The 22,518-nt window shown below is 43.8% G+C and overlaps 1 protein-coding gene across 1 annotated transcript in view; it reads left to right on the top strand.

The window, feature by feature from the left end:
• KHDRBS2 (KH RNA binding domain containing, signal transduction associated 2) overlaps nt 1-22,518 on the top strand; it is a 1,060,381-nt gene that overhangs the window by 118,421 nt on the left and 919,442 nt on the right. The window contains exon 2 of the mRNA XM_086925219.1: nt 16,172-16,302. Within this exon, the coding sequence (XP_086781345.1) occupies nt 16,172-16,302 (131 nt within the window). The remainder of the gene's footprint in view (nt 1-16,171; nt 16,303-22,518) is intronic.

Genomic DNA, 22,518 nt, shown 5'->3' with positions numbered 1-22,518 from the left:
CCGAACTAACATCCTATAAAACATTTACTTGAATTTTTCGAAATTGTACATCCTAACGTTTAAGGGCCAACGGCAAGATCGTAACCGGTGTCAAGATCCCTAACCCAGACATATCCCCCTCCCTTGTGAGGGGCGGCACGGAGGCATACCTCAAGTGCAACTACCAATTTCCCTTGACTTGACGGGGGCCCCAATAAAACTCGACGCCACTTAAAGGTCGTACGAGGCTCGTGTGAGGTATCTAGAAGGTAGCGTAGACCCCCCCCCACACCCCACACAACTTACCACATCTGCCGTCGCAGACGTCCTGGCCGCGGGAAATTCACCAGGAGGGGGCTGTAACCCCTCCTACCCATGAAGGGGCCTTGACCGCCTTCCCTTTCCTTTCGGCGACCCATCCTTAGAAGGGACCGCCTCCCCGTTGAGGGGCCAATGGCCACCTCCCCCGAGCGCCCCCATCCGTAATGGGTAACGCCCACTCATAGGGATCTTCCAATTAGTGCTCACCGATCATGACCTTACCGCCACAGGTCCGGATAGTTGACCGGCTATCCGGACCCCCCACCACTCCTATCTAAAGGTCATGTTTTAACGTCTTTAGCCAAGCTATGAAGTCTCCTATGAGTAACTCATTCCCCACCCGAGACAAATGAACACCGTCCCCCAAATACATACTGTCATTATTAATACACCCATGTGAAATAGAATGCAATGCATTGGACCGGAACAACCTACTCACTTTGTTATTAATTTTTCTCACAGAGTGATTTAAAGCAGAAACAGAAAAAGCCCCCCGCCACACTTTACGTGGAATCATATGGGACCACGCAATTGTGCACCCTGGAACTCTCCTCGCTAACCAACTTACAGTGGAAAGCATCGCCTCCAGGAGAAGTCGTCTACCAGTGGTGACCAAATCATTGCCCCCAAGATGTACTATGACTACAGACGGCGGTGACCTCGTCCGCCCTAGCAAACCCTCGAAAAATGATTGAAACTGGTCAATACAGAGACCGCCCTTTCCGTAGAAGGACACACTGTACCCGTATTCCCCAGCCACGTGCATCATGTCACCTGCTTTGAATACGTCCGCTGCACGCCTCACGTATGAGTGGCCCACGACCCACACCTCCTTTTTCACAGCCGGTGATGTCTGACCGCTGTCCCGGTGTCGGGTCGACTGCATAGTCCGCCCCGCCTCGTAGGCTTGCGTAACTGAAAACCAAACAAAACAAGAAGCGTGAGTACATCGTTACAGCTTCACAACATGTGCAGACGCACATACCTTTTATAACAATTGGAGGACCAACGCCCCACACGTTTAACTTGTTCGACGTTCAGACCCCTGGCTGTAGCCTCTGTAGCAGCCCCTATCCGAAAGGAATGGGTCCCAAACTCGCCCGGGTTCAAACCCGCAGCTGTAATCGACATCGCAAGCACCCGCTGAAACTGAAACCTTGTCAGTGGGGTGGCGTCCGCGTGTCTCAACAAGGTCCCCCCCCATGATGCCACCCTTCGTGTTAAATAATCCTCTAAACACTTCACTGGGCACATGGACGACCCAGGAATCCTGCGAATAATTATGCAGTCGCCCATCCCGCACTGATCGGTCTTGGACCTTACAAAAGAGACAGTCATTGTCTCCCCTCTGATTTGAACGTGCTCAGCGCACAGCCCTCCCGTAACATCCTGCTTGTTCCTCGCCACTAATTCGCTTACCCGCATCGCCCCATGAAATGCCAGCGTAAAAGCGGCTCGGAATAATACCGTCTCAAAGTGAGATGAACATGTTGTAGGGAGTCTGGCTAATAACTGGGCCAACCTATCCAAACCTATTGGGCGCCTCTCATCTACTCTGCGACCCTCAAGGCGTTGCCACCCGCGTAGCGCTTTTTGCACAACGAAAGACGCTGTCGGGTCCTGGATCCCATGAGCCCTAGCAACAAAGGAAATGGCAGCCCGATGCCTCTGGGCCGTGGCCACCGATTTCCCGGCCAGATGTAAAGACATCAGAAAGTTCACTACCCATTCCTCCTGGCCCCAAAGCTCCTCACTAGCAGTCCCCAAAAAGGCTAAATAGGACCGGAACGCCCCTTCATATGCCTTCCTCGTCCTGGGTGCTAAACTCTCTCCCACGAGGTTACGAAGTTCGGGGCACCGAGAGACCAGAGAGCTTCGGGAAAGGGTGCCGGCTCCGGGTCCGCTGTGGGAAGAAAACCCCAGAAGGCCTGCATACGAAAACGAGAAAGGGCATCAGCCGCCTGGTTCATAACCCCCGGGACATGTCTTGCTTTGAATAGCACATTCAATTGCATACACAGTAATACGATTTCTTTAAGCAGTCTCAAAATCCATTTGCATCGTGCTGCCTGGCTATTGATACACTCAACCACGGTCATATTGTCAGGCCAAAATACCACAGAGTGATCTCTGAACCCATCGGGCCACGTTCTCAGGGCCACCAAAATGGGGAAAAGTTCCAGGAAAGCAATGTTACTTGTCAGTCCACTGTCATGCCACCATGCCGGCCATTTTTGTGCAGACCATCGAGTGCCGAAAATGGCACCAAAACCTATGCTCCCTGCCGAATCTGTCCACAGCCCCAGCTCCTCAGAGGACACGGCCGGTTTGTTCCAGACGACCCGACCATTGAAATCCGCTAGAAATGCCAACCAAATGCGCATGTCCTGGCGGACCTCTGCCGAGAGCCTTGTGCGATGATGGCCCTCTTTCAGTCCGACCATGGCTTGAGCGATCGAACGGGAAAAAGGGCGGGCCATTGGTATAACTCTTAGGGCAAAATTCAACTGTCCCACCAACTGCTGTAATTGATGCAGCTTAACCTTAGCTTCGCTCATACACATTTGCAGGGATTCCCTGAATTTTAACACTTTATCACCTGGTAAACGGAAACACCCTTCTCCGGAGTCTAACTCGATCCCCAGAAACTCGAGGCAAGTCGAAGGACCCACAGTCTTACCTGGTGCCAGTGGCACGCCAAACTGATTCATTAAAACACAAAACGCGGCCAAAGCCTGTCCACATTCCGGATCCCCAGCTGCCCCCAGGAACAAAAAATCATCTAGATAATGCATAACATTTTGAAAACCCGTCTTCATTGTGAAGACCCATTGTAGGAAACTACTGAATTTCTCGAAATAGGCACAAGATATGGAGCATCCCATCGGCATACACCTATCCATGTAATATTGACCCTGAAACATGAATCCCAGGAGACGCTGATCGTCTGGGTGTACCGGGAGCAACCGGAACGCTGACTCGATATCAGATTTTGCCATCAGCGCACCGGGCCCCAGGCGATTCAAAATGGCTACGGCCTCATCGAAGGATGCGTACCGCACCGAACACATTTCCGGGTCTATCGCTTCGTTTACGGAAAGACCACGTGGGGCTGATAAGTTATGTATCAGCCGAAACTCACCCGGGTCCTTCTTGGGGACCACCCCTAAAGGAGAACAAACAAAGTTAGCAACCGGGGGTACACTAAACGGACCGGCGACTCGACCTCGAGTGACCTCCTTCCGGATCTTTTCCTGTACCACGGTCGTATGCTGCAAGACCGACAGCTGATTTTTGCATTTTTCTACACCCTGAAAGTCCCCCACTGGGATGCGGAAACCATATGAAAACCCATCCCGCACCACCCCAGCGGAGGCACGATCCGGGTATTCGCTGAGCCATGGAATCATTGCCAAGGTATCAATCGGGGTAGGTAAAGGCGCCCCTCGGACTATGTTAGACCTGTTTGGCACCTCCTCTACCCCCGTTATCACCCGTTTTGGCTCTGCACGTGGACTCAGGATGGGATGATTGCCCACACCCACTACATTCGTGTCTAAATTTGCACGACCCCTGGGGCCTAGTACATTTGCCCCTGTTAAAGTTCCAACAAACCCCCTTTTTACCTGCATTGCCGGTAGGCCTCGAGTGATTGTCGGTACTCGTAGCTGATCGAAAAGGCGTCCCCGCATACTGACGGGAGGATTCGCCCACGTTACTCCCCACCAATGGCAATTTCAACATACCGGTATCCTTCATTTTGGACCAGGACACAGAATCATAACAATCCCAAGTTAAGTTTTTATCATGTTCTTTTGCTTTTCTGAAAATATTATCATAGCAGAACCAATGATTACCCTCGTGTGATACAGAGTACCCCATAATTTGTGACTGATAAATCGGCAATTCGGGTAGCAATTCGGGCCTTCGTTCACCCAAGATCGATGTGAAAACCCCCCACGCCTTGCCCCAATTGCCAATGTTCTCATTTACCTTAAAGGCGGCCATCTTTGCGCGCCAAACACTCGGATGCATGAGGTCCTTCTGACCTTTAACATGTTCCATCTCATAATGATCAGTAAGCAACGAGAAGATGTTTACATACTCCCCTGCCCATATCTTTTCTTTAATCGCTAAAGGGACATGCTGGCCCAACTTCTCCCTTCGAGAGGGTGCCGACTCCTCCCTCGCAATCGGCAATGGCCGCTTACCTGCACCGGACGCTGTCTCTGCGACTAAAACCGTCCCCCGTGGCTTCTCTGCAGCTGCAGCCGGCGTGGATACCGTCGCTGCTTCTCGAGTTTCACGCAATTGCTTCATCAACACCTGCGCGTCGACAGCCGTGGCGCCCTCACTACTTTTACCCAACCACGCTGCTAATTGTGCCGCCAGCTCGGGCGGCATATCTTCCCCGGACACGGGGGTGACCACAACGGGAATCGGATTCCCCTCCTCTGGCACGGGACTGGGGGCTTCGAGCGGGACACTGGGACTCGGGATGTCTCCCCCAGCTGCTCCCCTCCTGGGCCTCTTGCCTTTCCCTTCCAGGGCTGCTCCCGCCAAAGGACGTTTCGGCCCCCCTTTCTCGTCTTTATCCATTCGCCTCTTTAGGTCGGTCACCTCTTTCATGAGAACACGCAGCATCTGGTCGGTAGTCATTCGCTTTCCCACCTTCCTCGGCATTCTCCAACAGAGTATCTGAAAAACAAACAAGAACGATTACAACGCTCAAAATTGGCTCTTCGTTCCGTCTCGAGCTCACGTGCAGCGAGGAGGTGCAGCTTCAGAGCACAGGAACAAGAGGATGCCTTCTGGTCTTGTTTCTCCTTTTATCCGTCTTCAGGGCGGGCGTAAACCCGCCCCTGCCTGCCCCAAGGGCGTGGCCAGCCGCGTCAGTGTCTAGGCCAACCCACTCGAGGGCGGGAAAAGGCGCGCCCCGGCTACGCCGCTTCGGGCATACCAGCCGAGACTCGCCTCCCGCCCAAGATGGCTTCCCGGGGGGATCGTGGTACTCTGCCATACGTTCGGGGGGACCGATTGGTCGCCCCTTTCCAAGAACAGTTGTGGACATTGGGTAATCCTAGTTTAAATTATACTATTTCTACCACAAAAGCGTTTGAGCAATCCGACAAATGGATGAAAACCATACAAGATGTTGGGACGAAGGGTGAGAAGAGTGATGCAGTTTGTGATGAAGTGTGTGCTATGAATAATGTAACTAAAAGTCCCCAGACTAGTAGAGTAGGTTGTAGGTAGTAGAAGTGCTATATGCTATAGGTGTGGGAGCAATAACCATGTGCCTCTTTCAGATTCTGTCCTGCAATAGGAAAAGAGTGCAACAAATGTGGAAGGATAGGTCATTTCTCTAAAGCTTGTAGGGATGATAGAAAGAAGATGGGTGACAAGAGCAGGAGCAATAATAAAAATGGTGAAATGTCTTGCGTTGAATTCCATAACTTAGCTGCTAGGCAGGAAAACCGTTTTCCTCCCCATCTAGCTCTTTTCATCTTGGGAAGTTTGATCATCCCAAGAGTGGCAGACCTCAGAGCACGCGTTGGTATGTATCGGGAAAACAGGGACTGCACATCCTCTGCCCCTCCACCGAACAAGGTTAATGAACCAAGCAAAGTCATTTAAACCAAATGCGCTGCAATACATGGAGCCTATGGGGTTGTTTTGACGCTTGTGATGTAGGGTGATATTTCGATAAATTAAGCAACACTGAAGTTACTTGTGTGAAATGTAAGCATTCGTCTTGTACTAATTCTATCAAGGAGAGAGGGATGGTAGTTTCACTAGTGAACATAAGTGTGGTTGAGACTGAGACGCTAAACTCTCCCAAGTGTTTGGTCAGATTCTTGGATGAAATCTTGAATTTATGGCTGATTCTGGGTCCCCTTGGACTATTGTGACAGAGATGTACTTCAATGAGAAATAAAGATCAGTATCCCTCAGACATTGTTGCCCAAGGGTTTGATTGATCTACCATTGATTTTATAGGTTACGTTGCTTCCTTGGTTCAATTTAAGGGAAGGTCTGCGCACATTAAATTATATGTAGCTAAAAAAGGGGTCAACGTGTTGGGTTGGAGAGACCTGTGGAAGTTAAAGATTATACTAAATCCTTGTAAAAGAGATCCAGTAATGGTAGTAGAGGAAGATTTGGGAAAGATGTATTCAGCTAAAGAATTTCCTGGAGTTTTTACTGAGAAGTTTGGAAAATTGAAAGGGTTTACCCATGCTATCACACTCAAACAAAGTGCTCTACCAGTGAAATAGAAATTAAGGAATGTTCCTATTAATGTCAGGGAGGAGTTGAGTGATGCGTTGAAAGAAAGTTAAATTGTGATGTTATTGAGGAAATAGAATTCTCCGGTTCTCCTCGCCCGTAAACCGGATAAATCATTGAGATTGTGCATTAATTTGAGGACCCTGAATGCCAATATCCTTATTGATTGTTACCCACTACTGAATATAAATGAAGTGGTGAGTATGTTGGAGGAAGCTGCAGTATTTTCCACGCTTGATCTTAGATCAGCGTATCACCAGGTGGAGTTGGCAGAGGAGTCAAGACATTTAACTGCCTTTATTACACCCCAGGGTCTTTTCCAAATTAAGAGGATGCCATTCAGACTCACATTTGCAGCATCGATCTTCCAACGTTCCATGTGCCACATTTTTAAAGATATGCAAAGTTATGTAAAGTGTTTCCAGGATGACATACTGGTTTTCTCCAAAAACGTAGAAGTTCACACGGAACATCTAAAAAATATGCAGGGTTTTGAATGAATATGTACTCACTATCAAAAGCAAGAAGTGCAAATTATATCAAGATTCTGTGGAGTACTTGGACATACTGTATCAAAAGAGGGTGTGTTGCCAAAAAGTCGCTGGTAGATGCAATCTTGAAGGCGCCTGCTCCAGATTGTAAGGACAAATTGTTATCGTTTTGAGGACTTTGTGAATACTATAGTAAATTTCGAAAAGATTTTGCTACAAAGAAGGAACCGTTAAGGGAACTATCTAGGAAAAATGTTGAGTTTTTTTGGAGTAATAGACAACAGGAAGCTTTTGACAACATAAAAGCTGAAATGGTAGCTGCGCCAACTCTTAAACGTTATTCTATCAATAAGTTGTGTGTGCTTACGGTTGATGCTAGCCTGTATGGTTTGGGGTGTGTTTTGTCGCAGCCTGCTGGAAAAGAGGAATGGAATGTTGCATTCACTTCCCATACTCTCAGCAACACTGAGAGAGGGTATGCAGTAATTGAGAAGTAGTTGCTGGCGTGTGTTTGGGGAGTTGAACACTTTCGCAATTATATTTGGGGAGTGAGATTTATGATAAGAACTGATCATAAACCTTTGATTTCTATCTTATCTCCTGGTGGTGGTCTTAGAGCCACTGCATGTATTGCCAAACTGTCAGGTTTACAGGAGTACAATTTTGATATTGAGTATGTTCCAGGGAAAATTAATGTAACAGCTGACTGTTTGTCCAGACTTCCGTGCCCAGCTGAAGTTATATATGAAGATGAAGAAATAGTTGCTGGTATTGCGGAAATAATTTCAGAAAAGTTACATTTTATTTCTGAAGAAATGTGGAGGAAGAGTATGAGTGAGGATGAAGTGTTGAATAAAGTTTTGGAGTACATTAGAAAAAGTTGGCCTACTAAGAATGATATTCCTGTTGAAGTTGTTCCTTATTGGAATGTCTCTAGTGAGCTGGTCACAGAGGGAGATTTGATTTCCAGAGAAGGGAAGTGTATTCCACCTTCTTCCATTCGTAGTGTCATATTGTCTATGAGCAATGAAAGTCATTTAGGAATGTCGCCCATGAAGAGATTATTCAGATCGAAGTTTTGGTGGCCTGGTGTAGAAATGTTTGTGGACAGAGTTGTTAGAGAGTGTTCAGATTGCATCAGGAGTGACAAAATGTGCAAATGCGATCCTGCTCCTTTGATTCCTGTGAAATGGCCTGATCAACCATGTCAAAAACTGGGGCTTGATATTGAAGGTCGGTTTAATTTTCTATCGCAAGAATGCAGATTTAGTATTGTGGCTGTGGACTATCATTCCAAATGGCCGGAGGTCAAGTTAGTACCCCATCCCACTACCGAGAGTGTAATACTGTTTTTAAAAGAGATTTTTGCAAGAGAAGGTTATCCTGAGGTCCTTAATATGGACAATTGAGTGTAATTCAAATCTAATGAAATGTTGGAGTTTTTGAAGTTCTATAACATAAAGCACATCACCAGGACGTTGTATGAGCCATAAGGAAATGGACAGGTAGAGAGATATAATAGGGTGCTCATACAAGAAATTGTGTGGGCAAGATGTTTTGGGGTTCAATGGAAATAGAAGGTAAGAGAAAAACCTTTGGTTGTATAGGATTACTCCCCATGCTACTACTGAGGTTTCACCTCTCCGTTTGTTAAGAGGCAGGGACCATGTTTCCAAGTTGTGCTCAAGGTAGTTCAAAAAAGCCAAAGATGTTTTTCAGTCTGAGGTTTTGATCAGTGATATTGCCTGAAAAGTGGAAGTCAAACAAGACAAGAGTAAGTGGGATTATGACATTCAAATGAAAGTTAAAGTACCTTCCTTTATGGTTGGTGAGTGAGTGAGAATTCGGAAACCTGAGTATATTTCCAAAGGTGAATATAAATTTGGTAAACCCATCAAAATTGTTAAGGTCAATCAAAATAATATTGTCTCGAAGGATGGTAAGGTATGGAATGTCAGGCGAGTTACCAAATGTGTTAATAATGGTATTAATTTTTTTTTTCTAGGGGGAGAAATGTGTTGCATTGTCGTACTGTTTTTTTTTTTCAAGGAGCAAACGATTCTATCAGAATTAAAATGGGAATAGTCCCAATTTCTTCCTTCCCCCGACAGAACTGCACAAAACCTGCTGTGTGTGACCCAAAGTGGAAAAATGTTTACAAACGTTTTGTGCTAATTCATTAAACAGCAGTAAAAGTATTGGCAAACAGATCATGCCTTTTCAACTGAAGCTTTTACCTAACCATAACTACACAAGTTCTGCAGAGATAGGTCACCTGGCTTAAAACTGAGGAAAGACAAGCTCTTTATAAAATAATCTGATTGGTTCTTAAAAGAACTGTTTTATGTAGGTTTGTTTTTATTGGTTCTTCAGGGAAATTTCGCATTTTTCAAAAACTGAACAGACAAATGGCTATGGAATGTTTAGTACAACAGAATTTAAACATTATATTTTGAAAGTATTCTTCTATTTTCTTCTTCCCAATAACAGGTTTTTGTTCTCCACCACTAATACTTTTTGGCCCTCCATTCACCAGAGAGCACATTACCTGAGGTGATGGCCATGTTCTTAATGCATCACCTGCTGTACTATATTAGGAACCGACTCACTTACACCCACATTCTGTTGCTGCTCTTGCTCTTCTTTTTTCTATAGTTCTTTGTGTTTACATCTCCCAAAATCGTGTTCATGCCTTATTTTGAAATGATTTCACATGGTTGATGTGCCAAATGTATAGAGTCCTCTACTTCCAGGGCTCAGTTGAAATTTACAGAGTTTGTAAGTGACATTTTTTGTTCTTTTTTTTCTTGTCTGGTTGTGAAGTACTCCCAGACAAAACTGTCTTTTTTGTCCAGATGTATTCCCAGAGCAGATAAAACTATCTTCGTCTTCTTCAGCGGGACATTCAGAAAGCCCAGTTCTATCCTTTAATATTGTTGGCTCAGATGGTGCAGGCTTACCTCTCTCCTTCTCCTGATGGCATCTACAATACTCTGCACAAAAAGTAATGTTTCTGTCTTTCCCCAAAGTTTTCCTGCATGTCGAAAAGGCTGTGAGATGGAATGGCAAACATCCATAGAGACAGTAGCGTTCTCTCCCAGAGTAGGAACTACTTGTTTGGTGGAAGAATATTCCACTTTCAACCAATGAGATCCCTCTTGTGTTTTTCATTTTTCACAGACCCAAAAGAGAAAGTTTGCCCCTGCATATGTCTTTTCTATTAAGGGATTTCTAGATTTCAATGATGGGCCCTTCACAGGTCCAAAAGTCGTGGTCAGTGGACCTATTATCGGGTTAGCAAACTTTGAAACTTGTGGAACAATTATGTGTTTTGTTAGTGGATTTCTAGTGTGCAGCGTATCACCCATTAGAGTCTAGCAGTGGTTGGTTGAGTGACCAGAGTGCTAGTAGGAGAGCCAGATCTTCAGCTTTTTTTGGGAATTCCAGCAGTGACGTGGAGGTCCTGATGTGGAGAGGGAGGTTGTTCTAGGACTTTGACGCGAGGTAAAAGAAGGATCAGCCACTGGCTTTGCTTTTGCATATGCAGGGTATCTGGGTGAGAGAGAGAGGCAGAGCAAGTGAGGAGTCAGCAGCAGGAGTGTGAAGCTGGGTCCAAAAGTGAGTTGACTGGTTGAAGAACCAGCCCATGTAAGTGGGGAGCTAGGCCTGGGCACCTGCTCCACATGGGTTCACATCTATAATTCTCAAAACTGGAATAGAGTTTAAGAATATGAAAGTAGATTTGGCACAGGATCAAAACTTTCCTTTAGCTTAATTCCATGTTGGGTCCACAGATTTTGTGGTGTAGAGATTCCTGAATTTAGTTTTCAAACCCTGGAAAGAGTTTTTGGACACCATTTACAGATGTAATTTATTTCACTTTTAAAATTCCAAGGGACTCTTTGCAGGTTCTCCCACCTAGCCTGGGTAGTAGGGTGTGCTTAAACTGCACCCTTTGTGGCCTTTTGTCTTTGTTTCGGATTGTGGGGACTCTGCCTCGTGTCTTATAATAACAGCAACACGAGAAACCCACTTTGTGTTTGTGAACCTGAAACGGACAATGGGAATTAAAGCCTGAGCATTCAGTAGAGTCCATGGGGCATATTAGCAACAAATTGCGATAATTATCGCTAAATGCGCTTAGTGCATTTTTTTTTATCGCCGCCTATCACCGGGTATTATCGCAGAGATAACCTGCTATTAGCAACGTTTATCTCTAAAGCGATAAAATATCCGGCGATAGTGGCTCAATGCGTGAATATCGCTGGAAATCCAGCGATAATCAGACATTACCGCTAATGGGGACTTAACCTGAATATCCACCTCCCATTGGATATACAGGTTAAGTCATGGTCTGAGCAGGCGTTAGGTTCTGGCAATATTCGCGCTTGGCGCAAACTTTTTAATCGCTTCGCCTGCCTTGCTAATAGGCGATAGCTGTGTTAGTGACTGCTTTCAGTTGCTAACAGGTTGGGTACACCCACTTTGCATGTCATTAACGATAAATATTGCTAACATGGAAAGCGGGCCCCAAACCTGTAGCAATCGCCTATAAGCTGTTGCTAACTGCTGTTAGCGACTGCTTGCTAATAGGGCGATAAAAATATCGCCGCATTAGCGGGAAAAAGTCCAGCTAAAGCGGCGATATCACCCTTGCTAATATGCCCCCATGTTTTTTAATTTAATTTGACGTTGCAGAATGACAGAATAACACTGACATATTTTTCTAAAGCTAATTACATGAAACCTGTCACAGTCCAAGCACTATGTTGAGTACATTTTGACTGTTTGTCAAGTTTAATGTAATTACATTAAACCATTTATTTATGTAGTAGAGATCAAATTTTTCTTTGAGACTTCCCCCACTTTATTTCCAAGCCCCTTATGGATCTTCTAGAAACTTGACATGCAAACCTATATAATTTTCTGAATTTGAGAAAGTGAGAAACTAGCTCCAAGTGTAATGAGGAGAAGCCTTGACTAGGTGCTTAACCAAAAAAAGCAGTGGCTAGTATTCCTGACACTAATCCTTGCTCTGTCATTAGATGATTTATTATCCCAGTCAGTAGTGCTTCACCAGATTCTTGGGAGACAGACTTGGGTGCTATAATTTGCCTTACCACTTCCAATCTGAGTATTTTACTTACAGTGTCTGAAATATTAGACATGAACAGCATACCGATGACAGAGACGCAGTGGCCTCTCACCGAGGCAGGGCTGCAGGGTGGTGGGGAAGGGCAGGGTGTGGGGGTAGTGGACTCGGACATACGACGGATAGGAGTAAGGTAAGTAATTAAATAAATAAAACGATTTACCTTGTGCTCGCTGCTTCGCCGAGTTTTGCTTATTTAATTACTTACATTACTCCTGTCTGTTGTATGTCTGAGTCCACCACCCCACCATGCTCCTCTTCCGCCCGCTCCTCCGCCATCCAGCACTCCCTCGTCGAGCCGCCACTGTAGGGAGGGCCAACCACTATTTACTGCTTACAAACTGTGCTAGCTTGACCTCATGCATTAGCTGAAATACATTCTAAATATGCTATTTGGACAGTGCAATCACATCAAACCAGCCACTGCTGGGCCCTGCACCAGCGCACACTTTCATGAGTTGGTGCCTCTCATTAAGATACAGTATATGAAAGGGTTAACCCAAAATTAGTCAAAGGGACCTGTGTAAAAAGGCCTTAAAGACAGAGGGGTCCCAGACTGGGAAAAAATTAGAGTCATAGAAAGTTCAAATTTAAATTAATCAATGTGCGAGGATTGAATTTCAACAGTACAGTTGTTTTTATTCACAACATACCGAAACCTACAATTGGTTAATACAGTTTGAATCTAAAACAGTCATTAAATTGTTGTAACACAATTGTGCCCACGCGCGCAAAGGGGAAAGAGGGTGGGGAAGTGCTGGTGTTGTGTAGGATATTAGTGAACAGTGCAGGAAAACTTCATTGGTCAAAAAACAGATAGAATTGCATCTCATTCTATATACAATCACACATTGTAATGTAATTTTATTTTTGTAAAGCGCGACTTACACTCCGCGGAGCATCTTGGCGCTGACCAATCATGTCTAGAAGGTGTTTGGCCGGGGAGCTAGTGAGGCACCGGTAAGACAGGGTCTGGTGTCTCTAGGGATTGGATTTATACTAGGACTAAACAGGCTGTGTCTGTGAGTTTAAAAATCCATGTCTTTAGTGCCAATCTTAATTTCAACTACCAAGCAACGATCGTATCTGCCACCTGTTTTGGCATGATGCGTATGCTTAGAAAAGTACTACCACTTCTCCCCCCACAAGCCCGCAGGATCATGGTGCAAGCTATTATTCTGTCCCGTTTAGATTACGGGAATGCGCTGTACCTAGGGGCCCCGGCCACTACAGCAAAGAATTTCCAGGTCACGCAAAACGCAGCAGCCCGCCTCCTGCTGGGCCTCAACAGGCGGGACTCAGGGACTGCTGCTCCAAAAAGACTCCACTGGCTACCCATCAAGGCTAGAACACTGTTTAAATCAATGTGCTTTATGCATAGGGCTATGTGGAAGGAAGCGCCAGCAATGATCTGCTCGTTGGCTACTCCATATCTCCCCCGCAGGTCGCTGCGCTCCAGCACAGCCTTTCTGGCTACTGAGAACAGAGTCAAACATGCCAGATGGGGAGGCCGCTCCTTTTCCTGGAATGCGGCCAAGGCATGGAATTCTCTGCCAGTCTCCCTGCGCGGTGAACCTAATCTCCTAAAATTCCGTAAGGAACTAAAAACCCTCCTTTTCACGTAAATCACACCACCCTCACTTGCCCCCAGTCACCCTCAGCGCTACGAGGCCTCCGGGTAGTCTGCGCTCAATAAAACCCATTTAATAATAATTTAATAATAATAGTGCCTTTCGGAAAAGGTTCTCTGACGGGATCTGGCGCAATTGGAGTGGTAGTATATTCCAGGCCCTAGCACCCAGCACTCCAAGGGCCTTTCCTCCTTTCGTGACTAGTCTAAATTTGGGAGTCACCAGCAGGTTCAGGTTGGAGGATCTGAGTGAGCGGTAGGGCACATATCTTCTGAACCTTTTTGACAGGTAGGTAGGACCCAGCTGGTGATAGGACCTAAAGGTGATTACTACGATTTTGAATAGCACCCTTTTGTGGATGGGCAGCCAGTGCAGGATCTTAAGCGCTGCTGATGCAGACGACTTCCTGGGCCATCTCAGTACGAGGCAGGCGGTGATATTCTGGACCATCTGCAGTCGATGCAGTACTGCTTTACTGGAGCCTGCATATAGACTGTTGCAGTAGTCCAGACGAGATGTAATAAGAGCCACCGCCACCGTCTTTCTGGCTGTCAACGGGAGAAGGTCGTAGAATTTTCTGAGGCCTTTGATTATGCTAAAGCTGGACCCTGCGACAGCCCCTGCTTGTTGCCTAAATGACAAGGCCTCGTCGAACCTAATCCCAAGGTTGCGGGCCGTAGTAATGGTGTTTGGGGGGACTTCTGCATCTTGTGGCCACCATGCTTTGGGGGAAAAAAAGTTTAGTTGTCCGAATGGTAAAATTTCGGTCTTGCCCGAATTACATTTGAGATGGTGTTTTCTCATCCAGTCGAATGTGGCGGTAAGACAATCTCTCAGATTTTCCTCTGCCTTTGTAGTATTGCTGTCTAATACGAGGATGAGCTAAGTATCATCAGCATAAGATATAGTGCTGATGTTAAAAGATGTAATAAGCTCTATCGGGGGGTCATGTACAGATTAAATAGTACTGGGCTCAGGCTTGAGCCCTGTGGTACCCCTGTTTTTAATGCTTTCTCCTCTGAGCGGTATTTCCCTAGTACCATGACTTGCTTCCTATGGCTGAGAAAGTTTTTTAGCCATTCAAGAGCAACTCCTGCTATTCCTGATTCTGCTAGGCGGCCAATTAATACAGAGTGTGAGACCGTATCAAAGGCCGCCGATAAATCGAGCAGAACCAGAACAGCCTTTTTTCCTTGGTCCATAGCAGTCTTCAATGTCTCCACAGTGTGCAATAGTGCCGACTCCGTGGAGTGTTTAGCCCTAAACCCCTGCTTGGTTGGGATGCAAGATGTCATTTTCCTCCAGACACCTAGTCAGTTGTTTTTTCACTGCTGCTTCCGTAAGTTTAAAGAGAATTGGGAGCAGCGAAATGGGACGGAGGTTTGAAGGCGTAGTGGGGTCTACTAGGGGTTTCTTTTGCAGAGGTTTGACAGCGGCTAATTTCCACTAGGGTGGAATGACGGCAGTACCCAGGGATGAATTAATGATGGCATTTATGCTCGGGTTTACTGTGTCCACTAGAGCATGTAACAGCATGGGAGGGCAAGGATCAAAGGGGAACCAGATTTACTGGATTAAATAGCCTGGCGGGTTTCTTCCAGACTAACATGGGTGAATTTGTTAAGCTGGATCTTCAAGTGGCTCCCCCTCCAGGGGCCACAGTAAGCTGCTTTAATAAGTCTGAAGATATTAGTACACAGAGGATTAATTAAACAAAAATGCCATTCTACTCTCACATAGATGATGGACAAGTACATAAAAGAACTATGCTATCGTTTAATCGTTGGGCACAGAACAAGAATTAAAGCAGGTATCCAAAATGGTGTTTAAAGATAAGCCAGGAGGTACATGAGTCATAGGATTTATTCCATAGAAAAGGGGTCGATTTTACCTTGAAATCAATGAAGGGACCGGGATTTACGGTGTTGAATCAACACCATAAATCCCGTGTTTCCATAGAACCAATACGATGCGCATTTTCCTTACAGCAACAGCCGGAAGAACCAAATGCCTTAGAGGCTCCCTTTTTTACTGACTGTGCCGGCTCCACTGAGTGCGAGGTAAGCCTAGTTTAACATCCTGAAACCCAAAACCTACGCTCTTTACATTTTATATTTCACACGGAGGTTACAAATGATGCGTTTATATTGCAGAACCTGCCGTTTCACCATTTTGAGGTCCGGTCCCTTCATGAAATAGCTTACCCCTACCTACAAAGTTGAATGAATATATATATATAACTATATCTGTTAACGAACTGACAGTTAATTTGCAGTTTTTATTTTTCCCTTTTTTACTGATATTTCAAGAAGTCCAGAAATTTCAGGATGATTCTGATGGGAAACAAGATGATGATGAAAAGAAATACCTGGATATAATCAGCAATAAAAATATAAAGCTTTCCGAAAGGGTATTAATCCCCGTCAAACAGTATCCAAAGGTAAAGTAAATAACATCTCTTACATTATTAAACTATTTCATTATAACCAATGAACTTTAATGGATGGTATAGTGTGATTATTATTGTTTAGATATCTTAAAGAATATTGTAACAATTATGAACCAGTTATATTTTATTTAAAGTCAAAATCTGTTCATCTTGATGATCGTTAATCTGTAAATTGTTATGTGATCATTTGTGTAGGAGACTGGTGCAAATGCAAAAGTATATCAAGTATATTAATGTAAATTCTTTCATTTGTTGGTGAAAGAGTATTATTGGTGCTACTTAACTGCGAGCAAAACTAGACCAGGTCAAAATGATATAAAGAATATGCTGTACATTTATAAAGATATTGCAAGTCACCAAGGAGTTCCATAATATATAGCGGAACAAGGATGGAGACCAAGTTCCTATATTAGGTTATGGAAGTCTGAGGTGACTTGCAATATACTTATAATGCATGGCAGAGGGCACTGTATACCATATGTTACATGGTAACACCATCAACTTTCCTACAAACCACTTCAAACCTTGCTGCATAGATATTTCATTTGAAAGAGAGAACATGTTTGCAAACATGAAGAATAACAATAGAATCTCTAGTGCAAAATTATAAAGATGAAAGACCTGTTAGATATTTGTTGAATAAAGATATTGGAATCAGATCAATTCAAGTCAGATTTTTTTTTTAAAGGTGCAGTAGTGTATGTGAAGAAACATTCATTAAGATTTTAACTTTTAGATAAGTAACTAAGCAATGCAAAAAATAAACATGCTCTTTCTGCTAGCAGATTAAAGGAAAGCAAAGTTTCATTTTTGTTGCTTCCACCAGCTGCTTCAGGAATTGACCTACCTTTAACCTGGCTGCTGGCAGCAGACATTGTGAGGTCAGAACTCGACTATAATAACATTTTACAGTTGAGTTCTGACATCTTTTCTTTACATTGGCGACTGGGTGCGGCAAGAGTCACTGATTATAAACAAATTAGAGACAAGAATTTATACAGGGATTACAGAATCCATTGTATTGGAAACTTTAATGCAAATGTTCTGCTCAATTAGTCTAGAAATTATTTTAAAAAATGTTCAAATGAAAGTGGGTGTATCATGATGCCACCTTCTGCCTGTTCCATCTTTATGTTTTTTTAGCATATGCATTACCTCGAAATGTCTCTGAGTTAGTGCATGTTTCTAACATCATAGATCGGAAACACAAAGATGTAATTACTGCCCTATGTTTCGAGCTCTCCTGTCACTAAAACATATATTATCACGGAGATATATCGAGTTAATGTATCCCTCAAGTTGTCAAAAAGAAGGTACAGACCCATTCTGGACTGATACAACAGAGAAAAGCCACAGGCTCTTGTCGTCTCTTAAATGCAGCAGTACAAAGTTCATACAACCTCTAAATTATTTTGAAAAACAATTGCCCAGGTGTCAGCTATGAAATAAGCCAAGTTTTAACAATTATTATTACCTGCTTACCGAGAAATAGAGCAAACCCTATTTTTTCCTGATTTAAAACTTGCATCATGGATAGAGAATATTGATGTCGTTCATTTTTTGTGTTTACCTAACAAGATCTTACACACGTTAATACTCGTTGTCTTAGAGTACAAGGTAGAAGGTTGGTTCAGCTTTGAGGCAAAGTTAGTTTATTTCACATAAGTTAAGCAGCAACATCAGTTTCCAAATTGTATTCATGGAATAGGTTTCTTTGTTAGGACGTTTTACACATGTGCAATTACTTCTAAGTAAATTGGGGTACCTTATGTCACTGAAATGGTTTTGGAATTTGATTTTACATTTTTACCTGTTAAAAAACATCATTATACAACATGACTGGGGGGAAACTATTTGCCTCATTACAAATGCACGTAGAAGAGTTGTGCACAATGAATTAGGTCTATTAATTTATATTTATTTTTGCTAAATGTGATTAGGTCTTTAACAATATAATTTCTGCCTTACATTAGGATAATAACAAATGTGACCACTCAAACTTAGTATTCATTTTATACAAAACAGATGACAAATTATTTTATAGAAATGTTACTTTGTACAGGGATGGTCTTATTTCATCTTCTGAGCCTATAGTTAATAGCAGATTGACTACAGTTGTTTTCATTTTGAATTACTACTTTACAAGGGTACAATGGTGCAAGATATGATTCTTTCTATGACGTCACAATCTTCCAGATGTATCGCCTCCTCATAGGTGCTTGTCACTGAAGAGTTTTATTTTTGGGGATGGAAACGTCCTCTGCATGGTAAAGAAGTGTATCCCTATCCTGTGTTTCAAACTTCTCTGTTGTCTTGTCCCTATCCAATTTTTTGTCAAAGATACACACAACTCATGCATGTGCCCTATGACATAGGCCTGTCTCATGGATTGTGGTCTTGTTGGAATGGGTAGGGCGCCCAAAACGCTATCCTCATATTGTTGGAAGGCTAGCGCCTTCACAAGGAGTTCAGCAACAGCAGCTTGGTGGTGGCAGCATGCCATGAGTAGTGAACAGGAACTTTCTACCCTCAGCCACTAGAGGGAGGCTAACAGGCTCACTATTCCTTCTGAAAGTTTAGTTGCTGTGTCCTTAACTCACCCTTGGTCTACATCAGGTAGATGTGGAGTGCTGCACAGCACAGGAGTAGTGACTGCATGTTAGTTTTATGTGTGCATGGGAAAGGTACAGTACAAGGATTGAGCAGCACTGTGCAGTACATATGTGGCTAGCACATGCACTGGGTGTGTGTATGCCTGAGAGGCATACAGTACACAAGAGATGTAGGGGCATATTTTTGAGCCCTTTACACTGCCGGAGCATCACTTCTTGTGATGCTACAGCGGTAAAAATCACAAAATCATATCTATGAAGCCACCATGTGTGTGTTTAAAAGTCCTCATAAATACGGAGGAAGGTAAGGCAGTGCAAATTACTGAAATGCCTTACTCTGCGCTTGGGAGGCATTCCATGGGCGTTGCATTGGGTTTTCCCATGCAACACCAATGGATTTTGACACTTCCCCAGATTTATGAGACCATGTAAACCTGGGAAAGTGGCAAAATCTTACGACTCCCAAGGTGAGAAATAACAAGGTGAAATAACATCATTTCTCCTTGTTTTTTCCTCTTTCTATGTGTGCTGCCTCATGCAACACACATAGAAAGAAGAAAATGCCTTTTAGGATTGTATTTATGCAGGAATGTGCTGTGCAGTGTGAAAATAATAAATGTGTGTGTTTGTGAATAGCACGCACTAGTTAAAAATAGAAAAGCTTCAGTGTTGAACAGTGTGCACATATTGAGTGTGTGCTGTTGTAAACCATTTTAGGACACTATTGTAAATTTCCCGATTCATGCCCTTATATAGGTATAAATCAGTATGTCCTTATATAGGCATAAGAATCATAACCATACTTAGACATAGCTCATGCAGTCCAAATACGGCAGTGCTACTTCTACTAGTTCCGAAAATCTACTACGATTTCTTGGAAAACTCGTCTTCAGCAGCTGGAGACTTTCCCTTGCTCGGGAACTGACTTGTCCAAGAACTCATGGATTTTTCAAAGAACGAAGAGTCTTTAATGACGTTATTATGTCCACCTTTACGTCAAACTCAGCAACTTCAAGGTATAATTATGCCCACACTTGCCTTAGCAAACACACAGTGGTTTGGAGCAGTTCGACTATCTACTCCCCCGACACGCCCTGCTACTGCCAGGGCAGAAGGAAGCCGACCCTCCAGTAGACGCACTGAGAGAGACGCTGTCTTTTCTCCTTCTGAGAAATCCAGCTCCAATGTTTCCAAGCTACCCTTCTGGCTTGTTGGAAAATCGAGTCCTGAGCCTGACCTTCTTCGTTCCAAACTAAGGTACGGAGCTGATTAGACCCTAAGAGAAATCTTGGACAGATTCTTGGCAAAAGAATACTATATTTATGCTACACCTCACTTACTTCTTCCCTCGTACTGAGCTTAGGTTAGGTACATCGGGGTAGGCGTATTTTAGAAGCACCAGTTGAGTACTTTTAGCCTCTGTTATTTATGTATGTATTTATCTATGGTTTAGGCACCATATAATGCTCTTACAGTATTATTTTATTCTACTCTTTATACTATATGCATAATATTTTGCAAACAGTTTTACGATTGTAGCAGTTCATTTCTTATGCTTGAGAAAGAAGACTGATCAATAAAACCTTTTATTGAAAATGCCCGTCTATCTATTTCTCTGCACCTCTGGTGAAATGAAGCATGCATGATTGACTGAGTGAAATATCTATCTATTGTTTCCACGACTCTAAAGATCAGTTTTATCTTGGGGAAAAAAAAGTTGTTATCTTTATGCGGTTGTCAGAAACGAATCCCTTCTTGTAAATTCGAGAACGTTTCTAGTGACCTCTGAGCTAGCTGGCACTCACAATTAAGTTAATATATTCGATAGAGACCTAGTCAATCTCAGTCCTACATCTGAACTATAGGATATATTATTCCAATGCGCAGAACCTATTGGGAATATAGGAGCTACACTACAGTACTGCATCCATCTATGTATGTAGGGGATACAATGCATAGAGGTAACAGTGCTGGACCCAAATAGTGTTGTGAATGTACACTGAGTGAGTCTGCCTCCAATGGAACATTTTATGTAGGGCATTGGGTTCCATTTTGGGAAGCCCAGGCCTGCCTGATGAAGACATAAGGAGGAGAGTGTTGTACAGCTTATATTTTCTCAGTAAAACTTTGCGTTTGTTGGACAACTTAAACATCAGGCCTGTGCAAGACTGACTCTATGCACACCATCCGGACATGTTGGCCTTTGTCCTGCTAGCTCCCATGCACCATCTGTACCCCTAACCTGACATGGTAACAAATGGATCATGCAACCTCAGAAAATGACCACCCTGACTCTCCAGGGAAATCATGGTAACAGATCTAGAAACGTTTTTGTTTGGTTACTCATGCATACTCAAAGAGCTCCAATAGAAATAGACAACCTGCAGTTTCAATATTTAATGAAGCATTGTGATTCTTGAGTAAAATACGTGTCCTGCAATAATCAATAGAAGGAAACAGATTAATTTTATTAGCATAACTAAAATGGTGAAAAAGATAAACAGGTCAACAAATTTGCTGTTAAAAAATATGTGCATGTAAAGCAGCGACTGTATCTCAGAAGAACACCTTCCAACTTGAAGATCATGTGACTCTCTTGTATATGTTAAGGCCACAAGGTTCATGGCTGCAGAAACCGTTACCAGATAGGCATTTCCCAGGCTCATCCCACAGCAGCGTTGATCATTTAGCGTCAAATAACTCCCATTAGAGAGTAATCTGAATGCCCGACAAATCACAGCAGCTGGGGAACCCTTCAGATAACATAACAAGTTTGCCTCAGGGCTACATGTGCCATGAAGCGAAACTTCCCTGAATACTAAGAAATGTCCCAAGGTACTCTCACAGTCAGTCCGGCTAAGAAAAACCTCGGTCCTACCATTCCTACACTGGTATTTGAAAGGTAAGATCCATGGCTCAGGTACATTTCCTTCTCCTAGCGCTACATATCTACCCACTTGATGGTGTTGTAAGCAGTAATGGAAGTGAAAAGTTGAATTTGGCAGAGAAATAAACCCATGGATTATCCAATCTGTGGAAGGTATTTCTGCAACAGTGATTGGTAGTTTCTCAAACTTCTCTATATGTAACATGGTGTATGTTGAATCCATTTTTGCCATGATGGTTTGTTTTTTTAGTAAGTTTGCATGGCAAAAACAAACTAGTGGCATTAAGGTGTTTCCATGGAACGAGACCACCACAAAGTGTCTGCAGAGTCCAAATCAGTAACATGAGAGCCCTACGTGTGCCGAGTATGCCCAAGCGTGGGCCTTAGACTCACTGTGCCAGTGGATTCAAGATAGCCTAGCTGATGAAGAGTGATATCCCAAAACCGGTCTCAGGATGCTCTGTTCTGGTCCATGGAGGACCTGGCTTGACAGTTCAGGCTGGACTGTTCTCATGAGGAGCAGGGTCAAGACTGATTTGCATATTGCTCCGTCTAAACTGGGGTGGCAATGTGAGCAAATGAACAATGTATTTAACCCAGATCTGACTGGAGTGCATATTTGATTTGTTACCACATTCTGTCCTTCATCTGTTCTTTTTACATTTGCTGCCCTTAGTGGGTACGGGTATTTCGCAAACATGGGTCGGG

This window comes from Lissotriton vulgaris, chromosome 6 (genome assembly GCF_964263255.1).
Source record: "Lissotriton vulgaris chromosome 6, aLisVul1.2, whole genome shotgun sequence".
NCBI classification, from domain to species: domain Eukaryota; kingdom Metazoa; phylum Chordata; class Amphibia; order Caudata; family Salamandridae; genus Lissotriton; species Lissotriton vulgaris.
Note: the sequence above shows the minus strand (reverse complement) of the source record. Positions and strands in the feature narration are given on the sequence as shown.